General features: G+C 38.0%; 1 protein-coding gene across 1 annotated transcript in view; it reads left to right on the forward strand.

Annotated features, from left to right (window-relative positions):
* KHDRBS2 (KH RNA binding domain containing, signal transduction associated 2) overlaps positions 1 to 16,413 on the forward strand; it is a 713,468-nt gene that overhangs the window by 414,856 nt on the left and 282,199 nt on the right. Inside the window, exons 5-6 of the mRNA XM_061195202.1 lie at positions 565 to 692; positions 6,061 to 6,259. Of these exons, the coding sequence (XP_061051185.1) occupies positions 565 to 692; positions 6,061 to 6,259 (327 nt within the window). The remainder of the gene's footprint in view (positions 1 to 564; positions 693 to 6,060; positions 6,260 to 16,413) is intronic.

The raw sequence follows: 16,413 nt of genomic DNA on the forward strand, positions 1-16,413 counted from the left end.
AGCCCAATGCTAGAACACATAGAAAATTATTTATTTTTAAACATTGCCCCTCAAGTTTTTTAGTTGGATTGCATAGCTTCCCAGTTGTCTGAAACTGATATTTATTCACACTTTTTAATTATTTTAACACAGTATCTACTTTGGTCCTTGGGATTGCCCCTTTTCAGTTTATGCATCAGGGACTATTTGAGTATTATGCAGTCATTAACAATCTACACATACTTATACCAGTAAAGTTGTTTTTCAGTAATCCTCTTATTAGCAACCATGACCTTGGTACCTTCCAAGATCTTGTTCTATACTGTTATCTTTCCTTTTCTAGCTAACATATAAAGTGATATCCCAGCAAATCTCATCTGATTTCCTGCTGAGTACTTCCTTGGTAAAAGAAGCAACTTCAGTTTCTCTGTATAAAACTAGGAACTTAAAGTATATTTACTTTTACCTCATTTTAGATTTTTGTATACCAGAAAATAAGTGAAAAATTTCCTTTCTTACTGTGTTTGTTCAGTTCTAAGAAATCCATGCTCCATTTAGCTCATCAGGTCATGTTTTTTCTTCTAGGACTACAACGATGAAATTCGTCAAGAACAACTACGTGAATTATCTTACTTAAATGGCTCAGAGGACTCTGGTCGTGGCAGAGGTATTAGAGGCAGAGGGATCAGAATAGCTCCCACAACTCCTTCAAGGTACATTTGTTCTTACTTTAAATAAATTAACAGCCAATAAGGATGGCAATACTTTGCTGGCCTGTTCTGTGTCATGATCACAGCTAGGAAAAAACAACAACAATATCAGCAACAATAACCACCACCACCACAAAAGCAATAACAACAGATGCTTATATAGCTCGTAAGAGCTTTATATAGATTATTAACTCATCAAGTCCTCCATAGTAGGGTTAAGCATTATTTACAGGTGAGCAACTGATAAATGTGTAAGCAATATGCCTGAAGACACACAGGCAGTCTGACTCCAGACTTCAGAGTTTGAGCTCTTAACAACTTCCTAAGAAAATAAGAGGAACAAACCTAAGAGTTTCTACTTTTTGGTTTTGTCCCCAGGATTAGGGCATGCAGATGGTTCAATCATATGCATCTTTGAACCAGGATGACCTTGAATGAAGAGAAAATTACAAATATTATCTATGCCTTAAATGGCCCATGAATTGATACAGTCTTGCCAGATAGGTAGACAGATAGATGAGGATAATGATAGATATAGGTAGGTAGGTAGATATATAGATATTTATATAGATAAGTAGATTATATATATATTATGTGTGTGTGTATTATATATATACACACACACATAATATATATATATACACACCACCAGGCCAGAAAGACAGAAGTACATTTCTTACATGGATGATGGTAAGAATATTTAAAGCTTAGTTATATTTGACTCTGCAATGTCATCAGAGAAGATTTTATTTGATATTGTTCATTTTGCAAAGAAATTGGAATTTTTCTGCAACAGAATTTCTTTTGTAGGATTCTACATTTGCTAAGCTTTCAACAGAAAGCATTGTTTTGCAAAGAGGTGAAGTGAAAAATACTCCCAGCCTTCACACACAGACTGTGTAATTCTGTCATTCTCTTTATCCTGTTATAGTTGGCCTTCAAATCTCTAAACGGCTTAGATTTAGAATACTATTTCATATATTGCATAGAAACCATCTTAAGAGATTCTAAGATACTTTGTGGATTCAATTTGTTTTTAAAATTACTCCCCAAATATTTTCACCACCTTTCAAAACATCACTGTTTTTAACATTTAAGTCACAGACACCTCAAAAAATTTTACACTATCAGAAAAGAAGTTAAGAATGATCAATTTTCAAATAAAATATCAAGGAAATAATTGATTATCTAAAGGTAAAATGTGGCAATTATAGAAATTACTTTGATTAAAGGAAGAACTTCTGAAAATGTTTCAGTGATTATTTTCACATTTTTTTCTTTAAAAAAAAGTTTTTATATGAGCTTTCTAATGCTACCTAGGAACATTAGTTTATTGCTAAAAATTAATGTGACATAACATTTTTATGGACTTTTTTTAATGGAATCAGCCTTTTACAAAACATTTATATTAACTTCATCATGATGGGTTGTGAAATGACATCATTGCAGGGAATCTTAAATTGATTAAATCATAGGGTTTTAATAATGAAATTGTCACTTTTGTAGTTCAAAAAATGGTAATTTTGGCAGTTTTATATGGTGTAACCTAAGTATGTATTGAATGACTATAGAGGCAACAAGTTTTTTCTATTCTATATTCCTTGGAATAGGGACCATTTAAAAAAATAATGCATTAACCTGCTTTTGAGACTACAAAATCATCATATTAAAGGACTTTGTTTTGTTATTGGTGTTCCTTAAGGTAATAATACATTTGTCATATTTGAGTGGACCATATAAGATTTCAATTTCAGTGAAGTTTAATGTAAAATATTAATCTCTTTAATTATTTAATAAAGAATAGTGCATTATGATCTAGATTTTTAAATATCTTAGAAGAAAAATTTGATTGAAAGCTTTTGCTTTTTAACATTCCATATATCATACAATCTGATATTGCATATGTTAAAAAAAAATTAATATTGAAAATTAAACCTCACTTTCAATGCTATCTTGATGTAATTAATGTATTAACATTAATAAAAGTAAATGTAGCAGAACTCTGTTGTCTTCTGTTTCAAACCACATGATAAAATATATCTGCAATTAAATAAGAATAAGAAAATAGCTTCACAAAACAGAAGATCATATTGATCAGAAAGTTCTTGAACACATGTGTTAATGGATGCTGATTTGTACATATTTATGAAATTGTGACTTTTTAAAGTTATTCAGTTACACTTAAATTCAAAAAGAACGGTAGCTGGTATATTTTTAAAACTTTAATTTGTTGAAAATTTCTTTAATTAAAGGAATTTATGTTTTAACAAGCATATTTATGAAAACTATCTAATCTTCCAATAATAATGCATACCAGAAAACAAAGCATTACATCTATATATTATAATAATTTATATTACGTAATTGAAGAATTAAGATCTTCACACACATCACTGCTACATGTTGAATGAGAGTAAACAGTGGAAAATAAAACATTTGAGGCAGATTCTGAAGGTTTTGTTTACTACAATGAGAACTAATACATAGATAGAATCTAATGGAGCTTGTTAAAGAGGGGACTAATCATATTTGTTTCCAAGAAAGACTACTCAGTCACCACTGTGAGCGATAGAGAAGAATTAGAGCAAAGCGAGAAAGACAGAGAGGTGTGTGGCAAGGAAGCCAGGGAGAATACAAGTTCATTATCCAACGCAGAAATGAATACCACTTGGAGTGTTAGAGAGATAAAGGACTAGATTAGAGATTAGAATTTATACAAATTAGTGCCCAATTAGATGTTGGAGACAAGAGAGTGGTCCTAGACAGTATAACTCTCTGATGTCTGCCCTGGTTAGAGGTTAATGACATCATCCACTAAAATTAGGTGAAGGACCAAATTTAATGAAGAATATAATTAATCCTAGGTCTATGGATTGCCAGTGTGACCTTGGGAAGGTGACTTGTACTTTCCGTGACTTGGTTCTCAACCTTTAAAATAGCTTAGAAATGGCTACATGACAAGGTTGTCAAGATTTTTAAGTTAGATGACACATGTAAGGCAGTGGTTCCCAAACTGGTCTGCACATTGGAATCACTGAAAGCTCACTGCTGCTAGAGACTGTGACTTAATCGGCCTGGGGTATGGTCTGGAGTCTGGAGGTTTTCAAAGGTCTTTAGGTGACTCTAACATGCAGACCAGTTAAGGAGACATGATCCAGGGTGTGGTGTGTGGTAGGAAGGAAAGAGATAACAGCCATCAGAGTTAGAGACTGCAGGGGTGCACCGTGAGGCACAGAAGGAGGGTGGGGGGCAGAAAATGGGGATAGCCACATTCCAAGGTGGGTCCAGGAGTAGATGTCAGTGAATGAGCCTGAAGAATATAAAGGAGGGAGGAAGAAATATGCAGAAAAGCAGAGTCATAAAAGTTCAAAGAAGGCATTTTCCAGATAGTAACCCATAGTGATAAATATAACAGTTACAGTGGAATGGGGAATGATTTCCAGTGGATTTAGAAACCAGTGGGCTTCTGGTGATACCAGTCAAGAGTATTTTCAATAAAGAGGAGAAAGCAATAACTAGATTGCATTTGATTCAGGAATGAGCAGGAGGTGAAGAATTAAGGACAGAAAACTTTCAAGAAGTCAGAAAAATAAAGGAAAGAACATTGTAGTGTGGATTCAGCCAGGGACACTACGTTCTAAATAGGTGATGTGAATCTTGAGTTGAATTGAGGACTTGAGTTGAAGAGAGATATAGGGTTAATATTCCAGGGAAGGGATGTAATGTGTAGGAGGTAATGAGTCAGATTCAAGAGACAGATTTTCCAGGGCTCTCTCTGGGAGACAGTTGATGAAGGAATGGGATGAGAAATTAGATTTGATTTGAGCATCATATAATTTTAAAGCAGGAAGAATTGCTACAGATTCAGAAATCTTATTTTACCCATTAGAAAAATAATCTACCTTAGGCTCAGGGAGTTATAACACTCACCTGTGATTATTCAGTGGTATAGATATAACTTGTGAATATAGTTTAAAGTTAGGTGACATATAATTTACCACCCACACAGGGACACATTTGAAAGTATTAAAATGCTAAACTAGGACAACAGTTGTAATTCTGAACTATTCTGGGCAAACCTGGATGTATGCACACCCTGTATATAAGGTGCTTGGAGGTCCAGCGAAGGTAAAATTACTCTTTATATCCATCTTATAGATCAGCTTTTATATTATCATGCTAATGTAGAATATTGTGGTCTCAGTTATATTGTGATTGAAGTGGGCACTGGGCCTTCTAGGGTCTCCCAGTGCAGGAGAGCATTCTCTGTACATTAGACTCACAGTAAGTTCTCTAATAATTTCTCTATTCATCATCTCTATAATCTATTTAAAACTTTTAAAAGCTTTACCAGCATTCTTATTGTTCACTCATCAAGCTCATTTTCTGCAAGAGCCAGCTGACTGCTCCTCATAGCAGAAAGCATAACCTACAACCCCATCTGTGGGTGCAGCCAAACAGTGTGATGGTTCACATTCCGTGATCATTATTTCCCCCAAAGCTTTAGCGTTCTTGCTGAAAGCAGTGCTTTCTAGAGGCCAAACTTTCAGACATAATAAAAAGTGAAATAACCATGCTTTTGCCCAAAAACTTTAGACAAACACCCAACCTTTCCAAAGGCCTCAGAATACCATAAGAGTTTACTGCAACCATTTGATCTTACACTTTTAGTACAAGTTACTTTTGTGTCAAGCGCTGCAGTACCAAGTACTCAGTGTGTTATTTTTATTGCAGAGCCCTCATGTATTTCACTAGCACCATAGTTACCACAGGAAATAAATTGTATCAGGGACTGTACCAGTTCAGGGAGTTACACGCATAATGATAAATCAGTGACAATGACCTCAAACTTAAGTTACTATAATAAGCAGAATGATATCATGATGGTTAGAGTTCCACATTTTATCGAAGTGCTAACAGATTTTTTTCTTGTAAGTGAAAAATTGCCCATCACTGTCAATAACCTCCAGCATGGAGGAGACATTGACAATTAGCAGCTATGGATGGTACAGTGAGTCATGTACTAGACACTGCTCTCATTTGAGACTTTTTTGGTAAATTTGGGATAAAAATCAGAGTGGGTTGATTTCTGTTTGCTTTGCTTTGAATTTTTAGTGCTATAAAAGAAAATATCAAATTATTTTACATGGTTTTTATGATAACTAAGTCATAACCAATATTTACAAAACTTATTCTGTGGAGGTCAAAATGCTATATACCCTAAAGAATCTCCATTAAACACACACACTCACAACACTCAGACATGCAGAAATAAATGTGGTTTTCTTCCCATTGTATAGAGGCTATAAGATGAGAGCTTTGCCTGCTCTCATCACTTGTTCCTCATCTGTATGTGACCTGTTTCTCCTAGGGGCCGTGGGGGTGCCATTCCTCCTCCCCCACCACCTGGACGAGGCGTTCTCACCCCTCGAGGGACCACTGTGACCCGTGGTGCTCTTCCAGTGCCCCCTGTAGCGAGAGGCGTCCCTACCCCGCGAGCACGGGGATCACCCACTGTGCCAGGATACAGGGCACCCCCTCCTCCAGCCCACGAGGGGTATGAAGAGTATGTAAGTACTCTTGAGAAGTCAGTTATTAGGAGGAGTTAAGTTTGTTGGGGAATAAGCTAAACTTCCAAGACATTCATATACCACGAATATAGCAGATAATGTTTGCTGCAGAAAACAAATGTCATTTGCAACAGAATTTAGCAGTGCATTTAAATGAGGGCATTTTGAGAAAAGCTTTCATCGTACAGGTGCCATCATTGTTGTTATTACCAGTTAAATAGCTTAGATTTTAAGAAACAAACTATCCTGAGGTTTTCTTATCTTTAGAAGACTCAATCAATTTCAAAATGGAAATAATTATGAACATAATGTGAATAGTCATGTATTTAGAAGATTATCCTGGGACATGATAAAGATTAACATAACTCAGAAGTATTTGACAAATATAATGTGATTATATTATAAATTTTGTTAATAATTTAAGGCCATGTGGTTGGTTTTTCATTTAAATATCCTACTCTCTCACTATATGAAAGATATGGAATTGGCAGGTAAGAATTCAGAACTCAAAAAATATTGAATGAACAGAAGTGCAGTGTCTCTAAGCACCTCCTCCCTTTCCAGTCCTCTGTATCACATTATACTCCCTTTGACCTCTTTCATCCAGGTTGTTAGCTTTCCACTGGTCATATATTCTCGTCCCTGTATCCATTTCTCCTACTAGATTGTGAAAATTGTAAAAAGGGGCAGTTTTCTATTCACTTGTATAACCATACTAAGTCCACTCTAAATGTTCAATTGAATTGATGCAAGCCAGATCATTGTCCTATGAAACAGATTCATTTTGCCTTTAACCTCTCCAGGGTGCCTGTCCCCTAATCTAGGTGTTTGTTTCATTCAACCATCCATAGACATGCTGTCCTCTCAAATGTCCTCTGTGAATGATTACTAATATAAACTCTTCAAGGACAGTTACTGTCACATTCTGTGCATTCAAAACATATAAATGTTTTATGGACTGGTTAATAACCAAGCAAAATGTAATCTTGAAGTGAAAATGGTTGATAGGTGTCACTAAGAACACATTAATGCTTAAAGCAAGTTAGTTTTTAGGAATGTTACTGATTAAATATGAAACACTGACATATCTGTAAGAGTGAAGAAAAAATATTAAGTTTAATCTTGCTCGCGCGGAAGCGGCGCGGCTGGGTGAGAGTCCGGAAGCGGGAGTCGCGGACCGTGCGGCAGCCGCCATGCCGTCGTCGCCGCTGCGGGTGGCGGTGGTGCGCTCGAGCAACCAGAACCGGAGCATGGAGGCGCACAACATCCTCATGTAGTTGGGGCCTCCACCCTGGCCCAGCGCGCCCCGCGGACGCCGGCCGACCGGCCGTCCCTCCGGCCTTCCCGGCCCGTGCTGGGTGGTTCCGGCTCCCGGCCCGTCCTGGGTGGCGGCGGCCGCAGTTCCCGGCCCCGGTTCTCCCCGACCCGTGCTCGGCGGCCCAGGTTCCCAGGCGGGCGGTGCGCGGCGGCCCCCGAAGGACGGCCGAGAGGCCTCGCCGCGTCCGGGCTCGTTGGCTCCAGGGCCGAGCCCAGCGAGGAATCGACAAAACTCGGTCCGCCGCGCGGTCCCCCACGTGTGCTTAGCGTCGCGAAAAATTCATATTCTGAGCCGAAATGCTTCCGGGTCGCCAAAACCTCAAAGCTGCTAGTAAACCTGAAAGGCTGATGCTGTTCGCATCTACTTCGTACGCACGTCTGTGTATCTGAAAATCATGGTCTCTGTAAAATGCTCAGCAGTGAGGAGATAAGTTCCAAGACCAAGGTTAGGGTCCACGAGAGGATAGGCCGGTGTGTCCAGGGCGTGTTGCCTTTTTATCAAATATGGAAAACTTGCGCGACAGAATCTCAGGATAGAACAAGTCGTAAAAACACGGAAATGGCCTGTTTTAACTTCATGCATTTGTGTATTTGCTCCTATCTACATTTTTCAAGTCTCATGCAAAAAAATCCTTTCTCCTCCCTTGGAAAATCTGCAGTCGATAATTTCTGAACCACACGTGAGTTTGGTTTCATGCTTCTAGTTTATATTTCAGTGCTAACTCCCGTTTTGTGACCCTGGTGTTGTATACGTTTAATAAAAGTTTATTCCCGTTTGATAAAAAAAAAAATTAAGTTTAAAAATCCATTTCTGTGGGAAAAGGGGGAATGTGTTCATCTCACATATCTTGTACAACATCAGGTATCAGTATTTAAAATCTTAGTCTGAAAATTGCAACATCTGCAGCAGAAAACATATTCTACCTTCTGAACAAGGCCACAGATCTGAAAACACAGACCCTGGTCCTGGTTCTACCATCTCTTCGTGAGACGTACTGTGTAGGAAATAAGTGCTTGTTAAATGAATGAATGAATAATCCACAACAGGGATGGTGGGATTGTTTTTCGTTTTTCTTTTTGTTTTTTATCTCTGAGGAACTAGGTCTACCATCTTTATGTGCTTTGCCAGTATGGTGTATTTGTCTTCCAAACAGAAGCCTAAACAGTCAAATCTTTATTTCAAAAATTAAAAGAGAGAGAAATAGAGGTCAACATTGTTATTGATCAAAGGATTTACAGGGCTTATAGGGCACAGTGAAAGAGAACAAGATTGGGAAAACATTGCAGTTTTTCATGTAGCTCCAAAAACACTGTAATCTTTCACATGCATTCCAATTTATAATGAATAGATCAAGGACTGCAAGGCAAAAAACAGTAAGCTACAAAGGAATAAAGAGTTTATGGAAGTATGGGTATATTCTGAAAAAGGGTATATTCTGAATGGGAAAATTTAAGAGGAGCGTGGTTCTTATAGTAAGTAAAAGAAAATGCAAAGCCATGTAAATCTGATTTTTAAAACTTAGATTTAAAGTATCCAATCCCTTTAATTCATTCACTCAATCCTTTACTGAGCCTCTATCTTATTTCAGGCACTGCTCTGATGGTCCTAGAGATGTAGCTGTGAACAAAACAGATCAAATATTTACTTTCATAATGCTTACATTTTAGTGGGAGAAGACAGGAACAAACATATATAAAGAAATGAATAAAGTAACATCAGGTAGAGATAAGGGCTCCAGAGGGAGGTGGCAGGAGGGCACCACTATCAAAAGAGCTGTTAGGGAAGGTCTCTCTGACCTAGAGGCTCCAGCAAGTGTCTAACTAAAGGTAGAATCTAGGTCAAGGGGCTGCCTCTATACAAAGGCATCCCTGGTTAAGGAAGCAGCAAGCAGAAAGGCACTGAGGAGGGACATGCTTGAAGTGTTTGGGGATCAGCAAGGAAGACATCAGGGCTGGAGAGAGTGTGTGAGGGGGACCAGATGAGGTCAAGGGATGGACAGGCCAATTCATGTTGCTATTGGAGAGTTTGGGGCAGGAAAGTGACATGAGCAGATTTATTTTTTAAAAGGTTTCTTCTGCATACATTGCAGAGAACAGAATATGTGGTGAGGTGGGCACAAGAATTGAAATAAGGAGACTGGCGGCATCCCCATCGACAAAACGAGAGGCTTAGAGGGGTAAGAAGAGGTCTATTCTGAGTGAACAGTGGAAATGATCTAGTAGGATTTGATGATGGGATAGATGGAGGAGGTAGGAAAAAAGAAAAGAGTAAAAGATAATTTTGTGAAGTTTTTGTGAAGCGAAGGTTAAACTGAACCTTGGACTGAATAACCAGGTAAAACTGAGATGCTATTTGTTGAAATGAGGAGTACGGAGTGACGCAGACAGGGGGGGTGGAAAGTTTGGCCTTCAGGAAAGTCTGTTGTGTTGCTGGGTGGACACCACCTGACTTTCGAAACAGAAAGCAGCACCCCACAGTTTGAAATGTGTCACTAGCTGTGTAATTTATAACACTCTGCGGCTTGGATTTCCTCTTCTATATAATGGCGATAATCATTTCAGCCTCACGAGACTGCAATGAATGTTAGAAATAAGCATCCATAAGCACTTAAAACATAAGCATGCATAAGTACCCCGAACATTATAGACAGTCAATAAGAAATAACTATTACACAAAATTTCATCATGTATTATACTCTTAAATTTCTCCCTGGGATAAGCTATGGACCCATTGAAGTCACAGACATTTAGCTACTTTTTGTGAATTAATTGGGCATCATTATTTGCAAATAGGAGAAGCTATGTCATCTTCTTTTAGCAGTAAATAAATAAGTAAACAAACCTGGGGGGGAGCTCTGTCAATGAAAATCAATAAACAATCTATAACAGGAATAGAAAAGAGTTTTATTTGAGCCAAACTGAGGACTATAACCCAGAAGCCAGCTTCCCAGCTTACTCTGAGAAACTGCTCCAGAGAAGCAGGGTTTTCAGCACAGTTTTATGCATTGTCAGAGCAAAGGACATCAAACAAGTCAGGGATACTTTCCTTCAAGGTTTCAGAAAAACAGATCAGCATGTACACAGCAAGTCAATATGGCCCTGGCACCTGGGAAGGGAGTCTTATCATCAAAGGAGGACCAGCACTGGCGTCCCAGGAAGGGAGGCATTTAGTCTTTATTTTTAACATGGACATTCTTTACTTCTGGTCAGTGCACCCTTTTCTTTAATAATTAAAGCAGATATACAATGTATGTTTGATAGGCCACAAACAGGCTATTCTAGTTAGAATATAATTCAAGTTAACTCATGTATAAGCCAGAATGACTTCCCCACATCTCAACATGTAAAAATTTCCTTTATTAGGCATCATGAAGTCCAGTAATAGGAATGCCATCAGGCCTTAAGAAATAGCTAAACTGAGGCACTAGAATCCCTCCCCACATTTCCTCTCTGGTTTTTTTGCATATGTTTTCATTCCACTTTAACATACAGACTGGATATTTGGCTTCGCTGATCAACATGACTCAGCACGTGGTGCTACCAAGTTTACACATCCAAGTCCAGTTCTCCTCACCTACAGATACTGACTGGCTGGCCATCTCTCAGCCCTAATCTGGATCCCCAGGTGGGAGAATTGTGTTCATTCGGGCTTGCCAGGTGTCTATGACTGTAGCCCAGGAGTCTCTAGAAATCAGATCTGGGATCTACAGACTCATCAGCTACCAGTGATGTGGGTGGTGTAGGCGTGACATTCACACAACATAAGCATGGTTCCTGGGTAACCAGCCCCAAGGACCATATGGAGAGGCATTAGTTTCCAGAGGAGAAAAATATTATGAACTTGACAGAGATCCTAAATATACCTACAATAACATACTGTTGGTAACAGGAAAAAGTAGATACTGTCTTTTAAAAACTTATGCCTCATTTTATTAAAACCTGTCATATTTTAATTTTTTCTATAAACAATCCAATAAGTACATACAAAGTTGGACATGTGGCTGATAAGTTCTGACAGCAGTCTTTGACGTCTCCATCCAAACCCAGATGAACACTAGGGCCGCTGCTCTCTGCTCTAATTTTAAACAATTCATTCCTCTGTAAGGGGTAAGAAAAACAAAAATGTAAGTGTCTCAGTAGCAAAATAACAGCACCATGCTGAGTTGATTGTGAAAATATCAAGGGGTTCTTAACTTTCAGATAAAATTACTTAGACAAGATTCCCTTTATTATAAATGACACTACGGGGCAATTCACTCTTCAGACTTTTCTTCCTTCCCTGCTGAGGCTCTGACCACGTGGACTGTCTACAGGTGATCAGATCTTCTCGTGGCTGCTTGCCCGGCCTGAAACAGCTCACCGTCAATGAGACTGCTGCTTAAAATCATCTTTAGCGTTAGTTGAATCTTTTAAAAAATGTGAAGTTTAGTTTGTTACATGTCCTAATCCAGACTTTAAATATTTTAAAGCTTCTCTTCACTGACTTTCTGCTAAGAAGAGTACATTTACTTTTTTCAGCTCCATCACCATGATTGAAGTAGAGTTGTGGAATAGATTTTTAAAAAGCTCCCACACAACAAAATATAAAGCTCTATCAGTGGATAATATGTAAAGTAAACTTAAACTTTTGAATACCTACTAGGTTCCCGTCACTAATCTCATGATAACACTACCAACCAGTTATAGTAGATTGAGGCTCGTACCCAGTTTTTTATTCTACATAGTACTTGTCTCACAAAGAACTCAAACACATGTGTACAGGTCATTTGTACTTCATACCTTAAATCCAGATCATCAGTCAGTGTTTGAATCCCCTCAGCAATATTTAGGACATCTCCCAGCCCCTACACGAGCAACTACAACTATAGAGAACTCAATACGTCTAGACACTAGGTGCCGGAAAAATAAAAACTGTGATTCAAGAGACACTGCCTCTACTTTCAAAAGCATGGCGTCTAGTGGGAGGGTCAAAGAGTCTAACAATTAACATATAATATGTAATTGCTGTGTGGGGCTCTTATCTTACTCTATTATAATTAATTGTCACTCTTATCTTCTCCCACTTACAAGATTTAGACATCCTATAGGCAGAAACTGTTTCTTACATTTATCTTATGTTTGCAGTTCTAAGTAATGTGCTTGGTAATAGCAAATAAATTAAACCTATGATATTGTTGGAAAGATGTTATACACATGCACAGTTTCATACATATACACATTCTATGTAAACAATAACTGAATGAAGGTACAACATAGCATATATTGTGTCAAATAGAGACTATACCTTCTCCAGCAAAGATAATTATTTTCACGACTATGGGTATTTAGAAAAACCTCTAAGACGGTAAGCAAAACAACAGCAGACCAAGATGAATAAGTATTACTTTGAGAAGTAGAGAGAAGAGGAAGGATGCTCCATGCAAAAAGGAATGATAAAGGGGAAGGCAAGAAGAGGGACTTTTCAAAGCAAACCCAAAGAATACAGGAAAATAATTTGGGGAAAGAGTTCATTTAAAATAGCAGGGGAAATAATTGGGGTTACAGATGCGCTCGAAGGCTGAGGTTATAATGCCACTGATTGTATAATAAAGAGCCACATGAAGGTTTTTAAGCAGAGGATAAACTAAGGTTTGGGGGAATTTTATAATTCTCAGTTGGTTAGGGTGGATTTAGGGATTCGACGACAATGGTGAAACTTAGTGAGAGGTGGCCTTGGCTATGAGCACAGGAAAGCGACTGGAAGAATCAAGGCAAAGGTAACACTGAAGATGGAAACACTAAGGTCTGCTGTCAAGTGGATGAGGGAGGAGTCGGGACAGGCAGCCCAGGCTCAGGCAGAGGTGTGTCGTGTGGGGGTGGGTGCGCGGGGGACAGGAGGAGGGAGAGCCGTGCTGGAAGAACTGGCCTTACAGGCGCGGGGAAGTGCTCACACAGTCATGTTCCTTTGTTGCAAAAGTAAGGTGTTTTACGTGCTATCAGTTGCGATCACTTGCCTACCTGTCACACTTTCCCACGGGTGGGGTCGTGTTGGAGTGGATAAGGCTGTTTGTGAGAGCGTGCCAAGTGGAGTTTGTGTTGGAGATTCTTTTAAGTTTGGGTTTAGTCGACTAGTTTTACTTGTATGAGTTAGGCACTGCTAACATTGCGTTGTAGATGTAACTCCGGGGATACTCTTCCCGGCTCATCCGATGTATTCATGGACGGAGATCTGAGTCTGCTGTTTAGTTGTGCCCTCAGCACTGGTGCTGGGACGCGTGCTTAGTGTTGGAGGAACCGGAACTGAATGGTTTGGGGCTGGAAATGTTCTGTCAAAAACTCTTCTATGTCATTTAGCTCAACTGTGAAAGAAATTTGATAGGGGCTTCCCCAAATGTGACAATTCTAACAGTCTATAACTAACCAGCATTGAGATGTGAAACTGAAAGAAATGTTCAAAACTATCAGTGTTAACAATGTTTTTCTATCAGCCATGCTAGAGGGAAAAAACTGAATTTCTTCACCTCTCTATAGAAAATATTATAAAATCATTGTCATATTAGAGGTGATAAAAAACTGTGCTTCAAAAAGTAGGGAAAAGTTGTTTAGGGGTATATCAGGCAGTTAATAAGACTACTATATTATTTTCTGGAATTTGTGATATCTGTAGTATTTTCAGCTTTTAAAATTTTGCAATTGGTCATGATTGCTTTTCTCGTTCAAAATAAATATTCGCTCTCATGCTTAACTTATATTAATAATTTTGTAACCTTTTTCTTAAAGATAGAATGCAAAATTATATAATCTTCAAACCCATAAACTCTGGATCCCATAGAGGAAAACAATGGCAACATTTATAGGAAAGTGTATATATAGGGCTGGAGGGGTCCAGTGGGGTATTTCTTAAAGAAAGAACTGTGTAACCTTAGTTTCTAGTACCGCAAGTCTGTTCTGCTGTCCTTAGTTACAACCATGCTGGTACTGTTGATAAGTATGCTGTTCCTTTGTGGAAATGCTGTCCTTTTAACAAAAGTTTTGTGGGAGAATTGAATGTGCAAGTAAAGGCACACAACTTCTGGAAGTGCCCACCAGAACATCACACTGTATGAAAACATACTGACAACATCATAAATACTCTCTTGCATCTTATGTGTTGGTATAGCATGAAAACAAACAAACAAACCAAAAACAAAACCCTCAGACACGCAAAATAGTTTCTAGTTTCGAAAGACATAGGTCTAATTTATTTTTAAATTACCTTGTGGTTTTTCCAACAGTTCATACCCAGACAGGGACTTGTATGGGGGCAAACAAAGCAAAGAGAGATGTCAGCTCAGTTCTACAGGAGAGGTGCTGGTCATGCATAATCAGTCATATTAACCTAATTTATAAAATTCATTTTGACAAATTGTTGAGAAGCTTTTCTTCCCATCGGTCTTACTAAGCCTGCTGGCACTGTAGCACATCCTACCATATATTTCAGACTCTGAGGCATCCTCCCAGTAACAATGAGAGAACTAGAAAATTCACCGTAATTCAATAGTCCTTAAAAGTTCCATAAATGAATTCAGGCTGCCAACCTTCAGTTTCATGTGTATGGAACATTTTTTTGACAGGAGAGGGAAATAAGTATTAAATGATAATTGAAATCAATTCTTGTGCCATTTTTGTGGAAGGAAAGATTATGAGCCTGATCTATAATGCATTTCGAGGGGCGCCACATGTGGTGGTTTTCTGTGTAAAAGCTAAGAGCCTTCACCCAGCGAAGGGAGATTTTTATTAGAGTTTCTAGATTGATATTTGTATTCCATTAAACGTTCTTGTTTAAGTTTCATGCTCAAGTCTCCTCTTAGCAGAGACTAATTTACCAGAATGCGTTGTAGGATTTTGTTTTGTGAAATGTAACTAATATTTACAATAACCAAAACATGTAAGGTTAATGAAATACTTTCTGAAACTATAGAATGGGCATAATACTACTGTGGTTCAAATGTTCATAGAAAGTTAGTGGTATTTAAACACTATTAAAATATTAAATTATGTGCCCAAATAATATAAGATGCTGTCTTTTAAAATTGTGTGTATTTTTCTTCTAAAGTCGAAGCTTGATTAAGCCATCCTTCTTCTAGCATTGTGTTTTACATGTTTAAGCCATTTTATAACAGGTGCAGGTTCTTCTATTGGCCACACACTTACGATTGTATCCAAATCTGTACCTTATAATTACCATGATGACTAAGGTCTTTTTTTAACACTTACAAGGATGAACATAGGTTTTCTCTCTGAAGCTTTTTTAAGGTGAATTTTAGCTGATGGAAAATATTATATCACAATGTATTTTGAAGTTTCCTCCAGGCTCTGCAGCTGTGATCTTTTTGTAGTGTCTGCTATAGACAAGGGGGAAGAGAGCAAAAACTGCCACCTCAGCCTTAAGGAGATCTACCATTCTCTTGTTTTTTACATTATTAGTATATATTAGGTTTTTTTTATCTATGGTTTATATACAGCATGGCCTAAGGATTAATAATGAAAGTGAGTTAAGCATTACTTTATTTCTACAGGTATGTTCTTAAAAGGCTGTGCTGGGTACAAGTTAATAGTTTCTATATCATTTTTTTCTTCTGAGTTGATTATGAGTTTGCCTATTATATGCCCACTGAAAAATTAAGACCCAGTATAGGGTGACAAATACCTAAGCATACCTAAGAATCCCAAAATTCATTTTTTCTTTTGCTGGTTGAAAAACATTGTTTTATGTGTTTTGCCAACACCTCTCTCATAATTTTCTGTCAAAGAAAACTTAATTAAATACGACTTGCATGGGTAGTTTGATTTTCAATGTCTTTTCCAAATAATGGTTT

This window comes from Eubalaena glacialis, chromosome 7 (assembly GCF_028564815.1).
Source record: "Eubalaena glacialis isolate mEubGla1 chromosome 7, mEubGla1.1.hap2.+ XY, whole genome shotgun sequence".
In the NCBI taxonomy this organism is placed as follows: Eukaryota; Metazoa; Chordata; class Mammalia; order Artiodactyla; family Balaenidae; genus Eubalaena; species Eubalaena glacialis.